The sequence below is a fragment of the Ictalurus punctatus genome, chromosome 18, assembly GCF_001660625.3.
Source record: "Ictalurus punctatus breed USDA103 chromosome 18, Coco_2.0, whole genome shotgun sequence".
NCBI lineage: Eukaryota > Metazoa > Chordata > Actinopteri > Siluriformes > Ictaluridae > Ictalurus > Ictalurus punctatus.
Genome location: NC_030433.2, coordinates 14,616,399 through 14,632,071, shown reverse-complemented (window position 1 = coordinate 14,632,071; position 15,673 = coordinate 14,616,399). Strand labels below are relative to the sequence as shown.

General features: G+C 39.4%; 1 protein-coding gene across 4 annotated transcripts; it reads left to right on the top strand.

Moving 5' to 3' along the window:
- The first annotated feature begins 2,621 nt into the window (after window positions 1-2,621).
- On the top strand, window positions 2,622-11,914 carry fam53c (family with sequence similarity 53 member C). 4 transcript variants are annotated; one of them, XM_047161689.2, is made up of 6 exons: window positions 2,622-2,966; window positions 3,117-3,145; window positions 8,554-8,732; window positions 8,828-8,888; window positions 9,145-9,989; window positions 10,647-11,914. In XM_047161689.2, exons 4-6 carry the CDS (start codon window positions 8,882-8,884, stop codon window positions 10,923-10,925), a joined length of 1,131 nt encoding a protein of 376 aa, XP_047017645.1. In that variant the 5' UTR covers window positions 2,622-2,966; window positions 3,117-3,145; window positions 8,554-8,732; window positions 8,828-8,881; the 3' UTR covers window positions 10,926-11,914. The 4 variants fall into 4 exon arrangements, with proteins under 4 accessions (XP_047017645.1, XP_017348751.1, XP_017348752.1 ...); XM_017493262.3 differs by lacking the exon at window positions 3,117-3,145; XM_017493263.3 differs by lacking the exon at window positions 3,117-3,145 and having other exon boundaries at window positions 8,497-8,732.
- Window positions 11,915-15,673: the final 3,759 nt, after the last annotated feature.

Genomic DNA, 15,673 nt, shown 5'->3' with positions numbered 1-15,673 from the left:
TGACCTTGTCATTAATGAATATAACCATGGCACCATGAGTACCTTACTCAACACTTGTAGACACATTTTTAAACCAGTTAATATTCCACTTGGCCAAACTTGCATCTTGGGAAGTGGGTTTCTCAAGGATTCTTTAGAGTTAAAGGCTCTTGGCTTCCCAAAGTTGATTTTCTTGGAACCAACTCTGGTGTGTCACCATTGCTGGAACTATGGGTTTCCCTACAGAGTACTGTAATGTGTTCTTAAGGTTTCTAGATTTCTAAGTGTATAGTGTTCTATTCCTGTTGGGGTTTCATGTTTGTTAAAATGAGAAGTGAATGGGGGGGATTCCTTTAATACCAGTATTATCCACACCCTTCAAAAGAATGGGCAAAATTTAAACATTACATATGGTTTACACTGTGTGGGTGGTGGGGAAATATAGAGAGAAACATATTTTCCCCTCTTTAAAAAAAAAAAAAAAAAAAAAACACCCATATACCATTGTGTGTGCATGTTTGGTAGCTTGGTGGAAAACAATCTGTAATACAAGGCATAAGTCCCTAAACCTACTGTTAAATATACTGGCTCATTTATGGTGTGGGGTTTGTTTGTTTGGTTCAGGCAGGCTGGTCATGCACCCAAAACCCAACCTCTGTTTCACCAACATTTAAACAAATGGCCCTATTCCACAATTTAAGATTCCATGGGAAACCATTTGGTTTAGGACAACTTTCCTGGTTGTCCACTCAGTGGCTCTTGTAAGTATTGATGGCTTTGTGAATGTGGCTATTTTACTGGAAAGCCTTGTTTCTTCTGTCAGATCAACACAGAAATGGAGGCAGGGACACAATGTGTTTTTTTGCAGTGAGTTGACCCTTACTATGGGTGGTAGCAGTCTGTCTGTGTCAAGTGTTTGTTGCATTCTTGATTCTGTTTAGTTGATTAATTTTCTATAAGAGCAACTTGGACAGCAGTTCTGGCTGAAATTCACAGGTTTTACTAATTTGCTTATTGTAATAGATCATTTCTCCAGTAACAATTCTCACAGGGACTTGTTTGGAAGATGGTCTATATAATCTAAGACTATTAATAAACAGGTCAAATATGTGGTGTTAAATGTGTAAACACATCTATGGAAGAAGTCTTTTGTGATGGTCAGTATGTTTTCTGCAAGCATGACTTCTTCAGGACAGTCAAGTTTGCACTTTCCATAACTGTGTGTGTATATATATATATATATATATATATATATATATATATATATATATATATATATATATATATATATATATATATATATATATAAATAAATAAAATTCTCTCTGTCTATCTCTTGTTAACTTGGAGAGAGAAAGAGTGGCTGAATGACTGTTAAGCAACATGAAACTATTGTAATTACAAATGGACAAAAGTATGATGTGCCATCCATCCATTTCCATACTGCTCATCCTACACAGGGTAGCAAGGTAGCCTATCCCAGGAAACTCTGGGCAGGAGATGGGAGACACCCTGGACACAGTGCCAACCCATCGGCGGGAGCGCACACACACAATCTCACACTACAGACAATTTAGAGATGCCAAGTAGATTACAACACATGTCTTTGGACTGGGAGGAGAAACCGGAGTACCCGGAGGACGCCCCTGAAGCAGGGGAGGGCAGGTGGGATCTGTGCACGCAGGGTGGAGGCAGGATTCAAGCCCCTGACCCTGTATGTGCAAGGCAAGCATGCTAGCCACTAAGCTGCCATGGCCTGCCCACCATGTGCCATTTTATTTTTTATTAAGTGTTACATCCTGCCATCTTTGGGATGGGAATATATATTCCCCCCCCCCCGTGAGCTGTTCCATATTTTGTGTATAGGTCCGAACTCCCTCCCAGAGTTTCCACCCTGCCCTGGCCTGCCTTGCTCCTGCCTCCCCTGATGACATCACTAAATGGTGGCCATATTTAAAGAGGAAGAGGAGTGAGAATGGTGTGATCTGTTGCTAGGAGAGTGTTTGGTTCATGTTGCTTGCCCTTGTGGCTATCAAAATTCTGTATTCTGACTGGTGGTCTGGTTTTCACTCTTGCCCTTTTTTTTTTTTTTTTGAGTTTGGTTGTCCCTGTATCTGTTTATGTATATTCTTCACCACTGTATATATGATTCACTTGGTTCACCAGCAGTAGGGGTGTGGCTGCCAATTTTTTTTTGGGAGAGGGTCATTTTGTCTCTGTTTTTGGCTTAGGTAGCTAGGGAAGTATCCTTGTATTATTTATTATTATTTTTTTGTTATCTTTGGGATATACCATTATAGGAAAATAATCCATATCCATGTGGTAACAGTGAGTCATCTTGGCATTAGCCAATATCACACCACCCCGTTGTTGTTGATTAATTTTCTGTAACAGTACGCCCCCAAGCGTTTTATCCTTCACGTGCTTTGCCTATTCACTTTATGACCTAGATATTTTACTCATTTCCATGAAAGGTGCCAATAATTCAATTGACTGTAAATATAAAACGCGTGTGTAATTCAAAACGATCCAGTAAACGAATTTGACCAAAACATTTTTATACACAGGTTAATAATGTCAGTAGAAATGGATGACATGTGCGAGCGTGCGTTCGCGTGGCCGCGCGCGCTTCAGCGGGGGCGGGGAGGGGGGCAGCTCTCGCCTCTGCGGATACACACTAGTGAATTTCTACAACCGTTTTCTGGCTGTTTTCACTAGCAGTGGCGAAAGGGACAAATGTTGAAATCCGACTCGGAGATCTGTGAAATCCCCCGGTCATATGCGCCGAATCCTTCACGTTATTCTAGCGGCTTGTTTGCATAAAGAGGACGGCAATTCACAATAGCTCACCAGCGTTACGCCATGGGTATTGGTTAGCTAGCGAGGCTGTTGTGTCTGAATTGTTGGAGCTCGTGTAAGCAATAATAGCCCTTATTGATCTACGGAGCCTGGTGAAACATGCTGATCTGCACTCGAATGGTGGCAAGGTAAGTCAGAGAAAATAAATGGGTTATAATTTGTGTGTTATTGTGCAGTTGAAATCAATCGGTTTCATACACAATACACACAGATGCACGTTTTATTTATTTATTTATTTATTTATAAATATTAAAGAAATGATTCTTTTGCGCCTGCAGGTCATTGTTGCTCTGCTGTTATTCTCGGAGTATGTATTCCCTGCATTATTTGGGAGACACCTTTTGCTTTGGCAGATAACTAGCCTTGGCTGAATGGCTGGACTGACTGGGCCTGTGCCTGTGCGTCTGCTGCTTTCTAGGCAGCCTGATCAACCCAGTACTCATCCCTTTCTCCTCCAGTTTGCCAACTAAAATTACCCTTCATCCCAAGCGTGTCATTTCTAGGCTATCTCGTCTAGCTTGTTGTTCATATATCAGATAAACATGGCACACCAATATACTGTGTATATATATTTACACTATAACGTTATTATTGGTCAGCCATATTTATTACCATCCCGATAGGCACTTGGCTGTGAATCCACGGTCTATTTATGTGCATAGCTGTGTGACCGATATCACACGGAAATGGACGAGCCTGGTTTAGCTCGCTATTGTTAGATTTGCGTTGTATATTCTAGACCAGCTAACGTAACGAAATCGCACAAATGAATGGGTGTCTTGTTATAATACGGATGCCTTCGATGGATACTCATTTTGGCAGCATAAACCGGGACATGGCTTTGACCGCAGTATTGTCACTAGCTAGCCTAGCTAAATAAATCACTGGTAATGCCTAGACACGCATGTGTGAGGGGGAATACAACAGGAAACACGTCTTTATTTTTTTTTTAAATGTCATTTTCAAATGACTTAATCATGTTTAAATGTACAGAGTTCCCCCTCTAGACCATCTATCAAGATGACTGTCCAGGCAGGCTGCCATTTGACTGGGTTCTTTGTACACCTCCGTCACTTCCGGTTTATTAGCAGTTAATTATAGGGTTTGGACTTTTTTTCCGAGCTGATTATCTGATTTGATTTTTTTTGTTGCTTTTTTTTTTTTTTTTTTTTTTTTTTTTTATAAAAAAATGCTTTTAATATAAAAATGAGCAAAAATATTGAGAGGTCTCTTGTGTTTGTCGTATCAAAGAAGATCTTTCAAACCACTCAGCTGTGGTACCCTCTCTAGGTTTGGCTCTATGGCTATGTTTAGACAGGCTAGGATTGTAGCATATTCAATTTGAGAGGGAACAATTTTAGAAGATTTGGGGGGGGGGGGGGGGAATCCCAGAGAAATATAACTCCCCTTACATTCAGATATTTGCCATCTTGTATGCGGTTTTATTCAATCTGGTTTTCTAGACATGCAACTTGTCCTGACCAGTTAGACTGTCAGAAAATCACAACAGGAGCAACAATGTGGTGGAATAAAAGACATGTACATTAGAGGATGACCAATTACTGGATTTTACCAATAACGATAACTAAGTAGGGTAGTGCCTACTGATGACAGATTAATCAACATTAAAAATTCATAGTTTTAAAAATTGATATTGAATGAGAACACAACACTCAAAGTAAAAATATTGCTGAACTTTATTACAAAAATAAACAATACTGACTGTACCATGAAAATGTACTGTACTTTTTAAAATGAAATAAGTGTTAATAAATATTAAAGTAAATAAAATATGTATACATCCAAACGGAACCAAAAAGAAACACCCCGAATAACAAATAAAAGTAGAGACATTGAAAATGAATTTAAAAAAAAAAAAAAAACACCAGATAAAATGACAATTTGCCTGCACTAGTTTTTATTTCGCCTCTAAACCCTTCTCAGCTGCTCCCGCAATGGACGCAACCGGGAAAAACTATTAGTGTGGATTTTTGGCAGCAATCAATTATCGGTGCCTATTAATCGGCAAAAGCGATCAACCGGTTGACCACTAACGTACGTGGTCACATAGTCACAGTCTCTGTTGAAGATGAGGGGACATGTTCTTTTCATTTCCCAAGAGTCTCAAAGTTAGCTAGAGATTGAAGGAGAAAAAGGTTACAGGGTAGGCCCACAGACATCATCACTCGTATTTCCACACTCATCGAAATGGCCTGCTCATGTTAAATTAAAGTTGAATATATAAATAGCTTTTTTAATTTTTTAAAATTTTTATTTATTTATTTATTTTTTTTGGGCAGGAGGGTTTTTTTAAAATGGTTTAAAATTTCTTACTCTGGGATAACCTAGTATGAAAATTCACAGTATCATGATATTAATAGACCATTAGAAAACACTCAAGCTGGTAGTGAAAATGGAGGGGGGAAGAACAATATGAAATTTTTATACAAAAGTCACTTTGCACATCCATTTTCCATTCCGCTTATCCTACACAGGGTCGCGGGGGAGCCTGGAGCCTATCCGAGGGAACTCATTGCAGGGTTCAATCGTACACAAGTTCACACACCCATTCACACACTTTATACAATTTGGAAATGACGGTCAGCCTGGGGAGGAAACCAGAGTACCCGGATGAAACCTCCTAAGCACAGGGAGAGAATGCATTTGTTTAATTTTAGTCAGCAATGAATGCCATGTTCAGTGTATTTTATAGCGATGGAGGGTAAAGTTGCAGTGTGACATGTTTACAGCAGTAGTGGGTTACACAAAAGTGTTTTCAGTGCCGCCACATCCCGTAACTCCTGATCAAGGGGGTCTCAAAATTTTTTAGGAGTCGCAGCTAGATGCAAAAGAGATAAGAATCAATGGAGCAACTAACTTGATCGGGTTAAAAAAAATAAACAAACAAACAAAGAGTAGGCAGTAATAGAAGGAAATGCATTTTAATTGGTATTTTGAAAAATACAGTAGTGAGGTAACATCATGACTAGTCGTGACACAGCTAGAACCCTATTTGACAGTACTAAAGAGTGCTTTTGGTGCTAGGATTGAAAGTGTGTAACTGCTAAAATGTAAACCATGAATTCAGCTATGAAATATTAGAGAAAACATAATGACCAGTTTAATCATGTGTTGCTTTCAGTTCAGTGGGATTTCCATAAGTGTTTTACGTGGGCTTGGGGTAGTCCAAAACGGCACCTTTTGAAGACTTTGGGGAGAACGTTGGAAACCTTTATTAACTGGTAGTAAATGTGTTGTACACCTCTCTCTTCCATCTTGTGTGTTGTATGTGCTAAATATATTCAGAACAATCACTGGCCTTTATGTAAAAATAATCCATGATGGGATATCAGAACAAATTTTACTGTTTGAATTAGGGCTGCAACTAACAAGATTTAATTTTTTTTTGATTAATCGGATTGGGGGACAAACTTTGACTACCAATAAATAAATGTTATATATGCATTTTTTTTTTTAATGGATGCACAAAAAACACTGTTAATTAAACTGCAGTGTTAAATATTTATTCTAAAATCTCTTTCACTGCGCCTTGTGGTTTCTGTTACTCCCTGCCTATAGCAAATTATTTTACTTATGTTTACTTTTGATTGTAGTGTTTTAATTAGACATTACTAGAACTCCCACTGTTTACCCTGCGAGTGAGGAGCAATGTGGCCTCATTACAAATAGATCACTTTCGTTATAATAAACGACAGAAGAACTGCACTGTGCAAATACAGCATATAATGGCAATAAACTGGAAGGAAACTAAACCTTTTAAGCAACTCGCACCAGTTTCCCCAACCCCTTGCACAGTGGAGCATTTTGGATATAAACACAAGTTTGTGCTCGTTCATCACTATTGTGCTTCCATGCTACACAAGCTCCGCTTTGTAAAGTTGGTAGGTTACACTCTTCTTCGTGGCATTTAATAAAAAAATGCTCTCCTGACTTAGAGGTCGCACACTTTTAACAACGGTTTTCATAATCGATTTTATCGATTCATTGTTGCACCCTAGTTTGAATACCATTTCTTTTTCTTCAAAGTAAGAATTCTTGATTGTTTACCTTCATTTAATGTACGTTTATAAAATATCACCCCCTTTTGATATATGAAACATTTTTTAATGTTATTATATGGAACTGAAATTGACCTGATTCCGATGAATCAACACAAACAGCCATTAGTGTTGAAGTGGAGATCAATATAGTTTGGAAAGTTCTTGACAAAGAAAAACTTGATTGCATAAATATTCACCCCTGTTTATTTTACTTATTTTTTAAATAACCAAACCTTGATTGATAATTACTGCTAGAGCATTGAATTGTTTTGAGAGATCTTTGCTCTTCCCGATGCTGTTTAGGTATGTTCTCTCACAAAATCTGGAGCCTTTAGGAGAGGTGTATTTATGTTGCCATTACATGACCCTTTAATTGCATACAGGTACACTACATTACACTAATTATGTGACATCAGATGAAAACTGGTTGTACCAGAACTAATGATCAAAGCAGTAGGGGGGTGAATACTTATGCAATCAACTTGTAATTTTAAAAAAAAAAGGTTAATACTCAGCACTCAGACTCAGTGAGCCACACATTCACAGACAGCATTGCTACTGCTGCTACTGCCATGACCTGTGGTGTTGTCTGTTGCTACTTTAACCTGTGGTTGTGATTGCTATTGCTCTGACCTGAAAAAAAAAATTCTCCTTGCAATTTAAATGACTTAAATTTTGGACACAAATTTATGACCATAAACTACTTCCAAATTTTACCTTGTGGTGGTGCTAAAGCCTTGGAAGCCCAAATTTGGTCAGAATGTTCCCTAGACCCTCCCCAATCAGTGTGCCAAATTTCACAACTTTTTACCAGACGGTTCTATGGGCTGCCATAGACATCCTAACAACAAGAAGACGAAGAAGATGACGAAAAGGGAGAATAACAATAGGGTGCCTACGCACCTTCAGTGCTTGGCCCCGTAATAATAATGTGGCTGGATCTCAAATGTGGACATATGGTGCACACTATGTAGGTTCTACAGTGCTATTGTGTTCTACCCTATGTAGTGAGTATATACAGGAAACTGTTCGGGCCATTTGGGTGTGCAAGAGGGGGTGGATTTTTATGTCAAGGACCCTAAAAAAATGCATTAAATGCACATTTCTGTCAGTGACAGAAATTATTACTGTGAGATAATAATAATAATAATAATAATAATAATAATAAAAGACCCAGAAACAATGAACAAAAATTCTATAACAGATGTCACATTATATGATGATCCTTTTATGCTAGACCCGCTATTCACTAGTATTACTACATTCTGCTTAGGTCATCAACCTGTTCGATCTGGTCTCTTGTAGAAAATGGAGTGCTATAAACAGAAATTTAAAAAAATTTAGTTTCATTTACATTTCACTATTGCCACTACCATATTTGTATCTATCCTGTGATTTTCATGTAATCATAGGCCATCCTCCTAGTGGCGGCTTTTATTGTCGTAGCAGCTCTCACAATCAAGATTTTTAATTTTAAAAAAATTCTCACCTCCTGAACTTAGTCTTCAGTTGTCTTTGGTCACAGTGCCATGAAATCTGAAAATTATTCAGTGTAAACCTGAGCGATTTTCTGATTTTTCCTGCTGTGTGAACACAGCCTTGGTTCTAATCTGTCTCTGAGCAGGGAATGATCCTGCCTCTCCTGTTTTCCCAGTTGATGGCGAACTCATGACCGTGTAAAACTGGTTGGAGATCCGTTCTCTGAGGAGATGCTGAAGAGAAGTCCATTGCTATGTGATTCTCTCAGTTGCTCATCAGTTTCACTTTGGAGCTTCAAATATGCTGAGCTATGGTGCTACTAATCCATAGCTTTAGCATTAACGACAGCAGCTGGTAAAGTTTGTTTTAGATTTAATTTAGTACTGCTCTTAAACACAAAAGCACATGGATCCTTCCTTTCTTAATAATATATTTTTTTTAAATTTCAGCCTCTGCATGATCGTCACAGCCATGCTGAAACCTGCTGGTCCACAGATGGATTGATGCCTGGTGAGTTTTACTGAATATTATTGTTAATATGTTTGTCCCACAAGCTTCATATCTGACCACTTGCATTAAAATAAAAAATATTTCTATGTCTGGGAATTGCCCCGCTTCCAACCTGCCCTGGCATTTGAGCAGATTTAACACATTGGTGCAAATGAAATCAGGAAAATCAGGATATTCTAATAAAAGCTTTGTGAGAGGGACATGCAACACCAGCACTGTGATTGGTGAGGATAAAACTTTTTTTTTTCTTCCACAGAAAGCAGTTATTGGCAACTCTGCCCTTCCTCAAATTCTGGTGTGCAGGGCGTGCTGAGTTCCAGCTTCCCCCCCGGCCCTGTGCCTCTGGGATCTTCTGCTTCCCACCTGCCGGAGGGGGACAACCTGAATCGCCCGCTCGCCCCGAGCACCTCTGTGACGGACCTGTCTTTTCCCGGGCCTCCGCCTCCCCCCCCGCCACCCCCCAAACGCCACTGTCGTTCGCTGTCTGTGCCGGAGGACCTCTCACGCTGCCGGTACACCTGGCGGCCAAGTGCCTCCAAGGTCTGGACACCAGTGAACCGCCGATGCCACAGTGGAGGGGGCGCGGGGGGGCCATGTCCGCTGCGTGCCCCCAGTTCCTCTCTTAATTCCTCTCTGCATTCTTCCTCGAGCCCCACTTTCTTCAGCTTGGCCCTTTCCCCAGATTCCCCTCTGCCATGGAGTTTCCCCTGGGACCCGAGTGACGCAGCTGGAGGTGGCGCCTGTTGTTGCTTCTTCCCTTCTGCTTCCTCGTGCTCTTCCTCTCCGTCTCCTCTTCACCCCCCTCCTCCTCCACAGCGACGCTTCTCGCTCTCTCCCGTGCTCATCCGCGAAGCCGCCGCACACTTCCTTCCTCCACCCCAGGTGCCCCTACAGCCTGCGTCCCATCCTCCAGCCGTGCCCGCCTCGCCGTCCTCCGCATGCAGCACTCCATCTTCCGTGCGCCGCGCTCTTCCTCCTCAACTTCCACGCTGTCACTCTCAGCCATGTGACCTCCTCCTGCTCAAGCCTGGCCTGAAGCGTCGCAGGGACCCGGACAGACCATGTGCACGGCCTGTGCTAGACTTTGCAAAAATGACACAGGTAGCTTTTTATTTTCTCTTTATATGAGCAATCTTATTGTTGTATTAGAACAAAGCTAAAGCTGGCATTTGTTAAAGCTGGCTGAGGGCCTGTCAGTTTTTCATTACATTATTTTACCCATGAAAGAAGAGGGATTTTCTAGAGGTTGTCGGGTGGTGACTAGTGATCTGCACTAGTAGTAGAATACTACATAAAAATCCACAAAATTGTTATTGAAAGTATCTTATTTGGTATTAAAACCTCTGTGGTTGGGGCTTCGAATCCCGCCTCTGCCCTGAGTGCACAGATCTTGCATGTTCTTCACGGGCTTCCACTGGGTACTTCAGTTTCCTCCCCTGTCCAAAGACATGTGCTGTAGGCTGATTGGCATTTCCATATTGTCCGTAGTGTGTGAATGTGCCTGCGATGGGTTGGGTGTCCCCCGCCTTGTGCCCCAAAGTCCTTGATTGGCTTCAAGCTCACCCATGACCCTGTGCAGAATAAGCGGTATGGAAAATGGATAGATGGCTGGATGTTCTGGTCAGTTTGTAGTTGCAGATTAGGCTGAATCTTTTATTTTTTATTTTAAACTGATGTTAGTAGGGTTGCTTGTTTCAGCCACGGCAACAGCAGTGTTCTTAGTGTTCTTACTTAATCTTTTTTTTTTTCCCTTGTCAGACCCGAAGCACAGATCCCCTCAGCTGTTTGGACCGTGGTAGACTCGCCTGCGGAGGTGACCTCTGCATGGGCCTCGAACCTTTTTTTGGAGACTTCAGAGGGTCATGTTCACCCGCTGAAGGTTTAGGAAGGACAAGTATTGGACCACTGAGTGAAAGTGATGAGGAAGAGGAAGAGGAGGAGAGGGAAGAGGCAGACTCGTCACGTGATGGAGGACAGCAAAGTGTTTTTGAGAGGGATTGTACAGAATTAGACATTACTCTCATTGAGGAGAATTGAAAAAAAAATGTGTAAAGGAAACTTTTTTTTTTCCTCTCACCCCTCTCTTGCATTGCCAGCATTCAACCCATTTGTTCACCACCTGCTACATTGGCAGGCCTCTCAGGAACTCTGCTGCTCTCTCACGAGCTGTGCAGGTGTATAAAATCTCATTGATGCATAAATGAAGACATGTTGACTAGTAGCAGTTATTACAGGTTAATGCAGTTGGTTATGGATGTTGACCCGATATCATATTACATTCCAGAATCAGTTGCAAAGAAACACTAAGGATGTGAATATTAGACAGCTGGTGGACACTCGCTAGGAAATTTAGATGTTCTCTAAACTCTAAATTAAAAAAAAAAAAATCACTGAAAGGCAGAATTCGAGGGGAACTAAGCGTCTTGAGCTTCTTGCTGTGTTTCTTTTTCTTGTCTTTTTTTTCTTTCAACATGTTTTCTTAGTAGAAATAGTCTTTCGTGGATGATAGTTATGAATAACAGTGTTTTTGTTCAGTTTGAATAAAAAAAAGGTCAACATGAGAGCTGTACTTTACTCTTTGGGCCTTTCTACTTCCTGAGAAAAGTCCATCTAATTCAGCATAAGCCTTAAGATGCCTTTTTCCTTTATCAAAAAGACTCTTGAAGGAAATGACTTGTGTATCTGTTGTCCTTCCTACTGTTACTTTTTTGCTGTCTCTTTTTTATCTTTTAACCTGTACAATGCATTCCTCGAAAAAAACTGAATACATTGAGTGATGCACTGTATTTTGAGGCAGAAACAGGAAAAAAACAACCAACCACTGTATTCTGAAGGCACACTGAAATGCTGAACTCATCGCATTGTACAGTATTTGTTCGAAACAGATTGACTGAAGATGGTACCTTGAAGAGTGGAAGGTATTTTTTTCTGTCTTTTTCTGTTGTATGTGTAATAAGATTGAAAGTTCTGATTCAGTTTATGCATAAATAAAGTTTATTTGAAATTATTTTACAGAGAAAGTCAAATGCCGGGTGTCCAAAATCCATTTTGTATCTGTTTGAAATGAGGGGGATTGTTTTATGGTAATGAATATTTTTCATTAAGCAGCACAAGCTCCCCATACACAATCTGTTGTCATTTCTTCCCCTAGTGCTGTCAGGTAAAGATTTATTGAGCTTCTGAGTTTCTGCCAGTTTGAGCCCAGACTTCCTCTGACTGGATGCAATTCAGCTTGAGTTTGTGGCCTCTTTCGGTGTTGCACTTGCTGTTCTAAATGATTCCAACACATTTCAGTGGGATTGAGAGTCAGAGATTCCAAAAGTGTCCCAGTATTCTGTCATGCTCATTGTACAGGTGACTCAAGATTTCGCTTCATGCACCGTACAAATGTCATCCTGGAACGTGTCAGTATTGTGTTCTGCTTGGACATGAAAGACAAAAGTCAACCTCAGAATCTGGCTAACATTTGACCATTTGCTTTTATGCTGTTACATTCATTCATGTGTGTACACTACAGGGTGTCCAAAAAGTCTCCATATGTAGGGGAAATTAACCATTTTTGCAAAAGGTCTTAAAATTTTTCAAACTTAGTTTATATTATATAGATATTTATTATATTGATTTTTTTCAGATAGCCTTTGAATGCCTTTCACAAAAGAAGAACGTACTGAAATCATTCTCATGGCTGGATCGGGAAGTTGTCACAAGGTTGAGATGGACTTTTAACAGGAAACATGGCAAGCACAGCACTCACGACACTGTTGTCAAACTTATTAACCAATTCAAAAAGAGTTGTGGACCAATTGAGAAGTGGACGTCAAGGAACATCCACTGACGAAGGCATGACCAACGTGCTGGCAACATAGTCCTCTGTGTATGGAGACTTTTGGGACACCTTGTATTGTACTATATTTTACTTAAAGGTACTGCTGTCAGTGCATACATCAAATGTTTTGTCCAGTTAACTTATTTATGAGATTATTTTAGTTGACCTGGTGTACATATTACAGCCCTCCATGACTGTTGTGTTTTGTATGGAGCCACTTTGACTCAGCACCACTTGTTGAAAGATTATGGAATCATTTCTTAGTATGTTATTGTTAAAAATATATTTTAAGTCCTACATTTAAACCTGTATTTCAGACACTAATCAAGTCAAATGGCTGAAAATAAAAACTCCCACACTTTAGGCAATTGTGGGATTCCATGATTAAGGTGCCATTTGTGAGCAACTGACATAACATTTAGACATATATAACACAATAAACAATAACAACTATAACAGTAACCTAGTTGCATAAGTGTGCACACTCCTAAACTTATACTATTTTGTTGAAGCACCTTTTGATTCTATTACACCTCTCAGTCTATCAGTGTGGCACATCTTGACACATCTTGCACAAAAACATTCTAAATCCATCAAATTGTAAGGGCATCTCCTGTGCACAGCCTGTTTCAGGTCACCCAAAAGATTTGTAGTTGGATTCAGGCCTTTCCTTTGTTGATTTGCATGAATGCTTTGTGTCAGTGTTGTGCTGAAAGGTGAAATTCCTTTTCATCTTTAGCTTACTAGCAGACACTTGAAGGTTTTGCACTAAAATCGACTGGTACTTGTAGTTATTCATGATCCCCTCCACCTTGACAAAAGCCCCAGTTCTGGCTGAAGAAAAGCAGCTGTAAAACACGATGCTGCCACCACCATGCTTTACCATGGGTATGGGTTTTTTTTGGTGATGTGCTTTTTTGCACCAAACAAACTTTTTGGAATTATGGAAGTATTATATATGATGGCCTTCACGGTGTTCCATGCTACATTTTGGAAATTCTTTTATACCCCTCTCCTGATCGATTCCTTTTGACAAGTGAGATACCGTACATGCTTTGTAAGCTCTTTGCAGCCCATGGCTTCTGCAGTCAGATGAAACCAAGAAGATGTGGAAAAAAATCATACATAAACAGCTGATCTTTATTTGGGGTTAATTAGAATAATTTCATTGATGACATTTGTATGATAATTACTTTTGTACATGAGATTGGTTAATTCTGAACACAGCCACATCCCCGGTTATAAAAGGCTTGCACACTTATGCAACCAAGTTATTGTAAGTTTTTTATTTTTCCTAGTTTTCCCTAAAATGTTTCTGATTGTTTTTCCACTTAATTTTAATAAGTTGTAATTTCATATTGAGGGTGGGAAAAGTTCTGACATGATTTATCTTAGTTTAAATTTTTCCATTACAAAACTTGCCATTTTAACAGGGGTGTGTAGACTTTTTATATCCACTGTATGTCACATAAAGCTAAAAGACATTTTAAACATAGGTAAAGTGTTCCTCCTTCACAACAACTTAAAATATCCTAAAAAAAAATCTACAGCAGTTAGAAAATTTGCCTGCTCCAGTCTATTATTAGTACACTTTACTTAAAAATATAATCATTACACACAAATTTAACTTTAATGTGTGAATCCATTTTGTACATCTCATGCTAAAGAACCTCATTTCCCACGAGTCATCCATTATAGGTTCTGAAAATTTTACATTTTCGTTTATTCGACTCTGTTACCTGAAGAAATTCTCCCCTCACCCCTGAAATAATTGGAATGTTCCACAAGTCATATGACATTGGGGTTGGGGGTCTTAGAAGAAGCACACCTGACACTGCATGCAGTCAAGCATCGACACACTGAATACCAGGCTGTCTACGGTCCTAAGGTAGTATAAAACTCTGCTAATTTCAAAATGGCAGATACAGCAGTACAAACAATGATTTCTAGACTCCATTACTTTTACAGAATTTGGTAGACCTTCTTGTCCAGAGTAACTTACTTCATGCTAGTACAAGTAGATAAGAATACTATATAGAATACTATAAAAATAAATCTCTCTTAGAGAGGAGAAAAGCCTGTTTTTCTACAGCTAGCACTTATTCCAGCCTGTGTGTCTAGTGCCGACTAATATTCTTAATGTTCTCACCACAACTATCTTGCCATTATTTTTTATCATTTGGCGGAAACGTGTATGTCATTGGGTAGAAGCCTTCTTTCAAATGAAACAGTGCAGGGTATTGGGTCCAATAAATAGGGCCAAATGGGTGAATTACCATCTCTATTGTATGAAATTGTAATCAGAATAGTTCTAGTCATTCTTTCATCACTTTGTATCTTAACTCTCTTTTCAACAGATCTACACCACTCTTTTCAGCTTAAAAGGCATATAATCAGAACACACAACAACAGTACAGCAGCACAGTACATAGTACTAGGTGCCAACTTCGTTGACAGTTTTTGACATCATAACCCAGCCAAGTTATAAACATGACATTGCTAGAGGCTTACCCTTACACTGTAACACAGCTTGCTGTGATTTTCCTGTTAGCATCTAGTAAGTGCTACACAAATTGCATAGCACAGCGCATTACACAGTTCATCAGTAGCATCTTCCCATATGCTACAATTTGATCACTGTTTTTTTTTTTTTTTATAACTTATCCCCACATGTAGAATGTAAAATATTTATACACAGCATATCATAGAATAATCAAGCAGATGTTCAAGCAGAACTTTCTGTATCTAAATGTAAAAAATTTGAATGCTCTTTTCTCAGATAAAGTGGATATAAAAAGTCCCAACCTTAAAATAAGTGCACTTTTGCATTCAGCAAAAGTATTTCTATTTCCTCATAGTTTGCCCATCATACATTTTTATGGGCATTAGTTTAAACCCCAGAATCACCCTTGTATCAAGCATTAAAAATAAATGTAGAAAATCTAAAAGAGTCCTTGGG